The sequence below is a fragment of the Argiope bruennichi genome, chromosome 7 (genome assembly GCF_947563725.1).
Source record: "Argiope bruennichi chromosome 7, qqArgBrue1.1, whole genome shotgun sequence".
NCBI classification, from domain to species: domain Eukaryota; kingdom Metazoa; phylum Arthropoda; class Arachnida; order Araneae; family Araneidae; genus Argiope; species Argiope bruennichi.
This window is the reverse complement of record NC_079157.1, coordinates 36652892-36654891: the sequence shown is the minus strand read 5'-3', so window position 1 is coordinate 36654891 and position 2000 is coordinate 36652892. Positions and strand designations below refer to the sequence as shown.

At 28.8% G+C, this 2000-nt stretch overlaps 1 protein-coding gene across 1 annotated transcript; it reads right to left on the bottom strand.

Annotated features, from left to right (window-relative positions):
• Positions 1-378: 378 nt before the first annotated feature.
• LOC129975347 (gastrula zinc finger protein XlCGF8.2DB-like) lies at positions 379-1227 on the bottom strand. The gene has a single exon (XM_056088410.1). It carries the CDS (start codon positions 1225-1227, stop codon positions 379-381), a length of 849 nt encoding a protein of 282 aa, XP_055944385.1.
• Positions 1228-2000: the final 773 nt, after the last annotated feature.

Below are 2000 nucleotides of genomic sequence, written 5' to 3'. Positions count from 1 at the left end.
AATGATTTAACATTATTGAAACATTATAGAAAAATTTATTATTTATGCAAAATATTTTTCACAAATGAAGCGAGAAAATATTCTTACAATTTAATAGAAACTGTTTATAAGGTTTCATAAATATAAGCATGTGTTAGAACTTAATAAATAACTCTAAAATGAACATTTATAATTTCACAAGTATCTTTCTTTGATGTCTGCGTCGATTTAGGAAGCATCATTTGTCAAAACGTCACGAAGTATACCACTTATTGAATTCAATTGGCTGTGATGTTAGAATTCTCTTGGAATAGTGCATTTACCTGATACTATAACTGAACTCTAATCATGAAAAAAAAAAAAAAATAATAAAAAAACAGTTTTTGCTTAATTTTCTTATTATTTCAAATTATGATTTTGATGTCTCATCTTCATGTGACGAATGAGATTAAATTCTCTTTTAAAGGACCATGAGCAAATATTACATTTGTAAGGCCTTGCTTCATTATGAATCATCATGTGATTTTTGAGTTCGGTTTTAGAACTGCAGTTCCTATTACACACTTCACATCGATAAGGATTCTGCTCTTTATGTACATTCATATGCCTAATAAAATTAGTTTGAGTTTTATACGTCGAGTGGCATACTGCACATTTGAAAGGTCTTTCATTCGAATGACTGGCCATGTGAGATTCAAGTTCATGTTTAGTAGCAAAAATCTTTTTGCACAATTCACACCTGAAATTATTCTGGTCATCGTGTATATTCATGTGAGCAGTAAGAGACTGTTTATGTTTGTAAGCCGCAGTGCAAAAACTGCATTTATACGGTTTTTCTTTGGAATTTTTGCTTAAGTGGTTCTGATAATATGATTTATAAGTGAATTGCACATTACACACTTGACTTGTTCTGACTTTGAAGGTTCGAGGGGAAACATCACATTTGTACGGTTTTTCCTTTAATTCGGCTGGCTGGCTTTCTTGGATTCTGTGTTCTGTTCTGGAACAATACTCGCCACACACATTTTCACACCGCCCAGCAATTAATTCTTGCACTGAATTTTTTGATGGATCGAACAATGATATCGTGTCTGTAACTCTGAATCCTATGCTGAAGTACTTAGAACATTTAACACACTGGAAAGAGGATTCTAATAAAAACACCCATTCATAATTTTTTGATTTATTTTCACTAGCATCTGTATTTTCTTTGCAACTGTCACAGATGTGTACCGCGTCATTCTCCATCTTCAGCTTGCTTTTAAAATTCGTAATAACTGAATTGAAACAAATACAACTCTTTCGGTGAATGAAAGAAGAAATATTTTAATTTCAAAATAGACAGCCTTTATATATTGGAGTATAGCTGTAAATAAAAATAAAACATTGATATTATTTTATATAATCTATTAAATAGAAATAAATTCAGTATTTTAATGAAATGAATTTAAAAGAATGAAAAATATCAGTTAAAAATCGGAATAATTTATTATATAAAAATGAGCGAAGTTCTTTGAAGATAATAATATTTATTTGCTGATGAGAAATTGTGAAGGAACACTGAACAGACATAGATTTTTTTTTTTTAAATTTTGAAGAAAATTTTTTCCAGAATGGAATCTGAACTCAATGAATCTAATCAAATTTACTATTATATTTTTACACTTAATTACAAGAAATCGATATATCTTCTAAGAGTAAATTTCATCACATTGCTATTCAACGTTTAATTAGAAAAATGGTAATTACATGCAAGCATGGCTATGCAATCTTCTGAAAAATATATTATATTATGGTATATGGTATAATATATTATGATAAGATACAATGATCTAAAGAAATTTGCACTGAATTTCAAATAATTAATGCTATTCTTGGGTCCTACTGAGAAATATGGCCAAAAGACCAAAAATTAAACCAACATTTTGATTCTATCCCGAATTAATTTTATAATATTTGTTTATAAAAGGCGGGAATTGTCAAGAAATATAGAAGTACTGAATATTGTTACTTTTGAACCC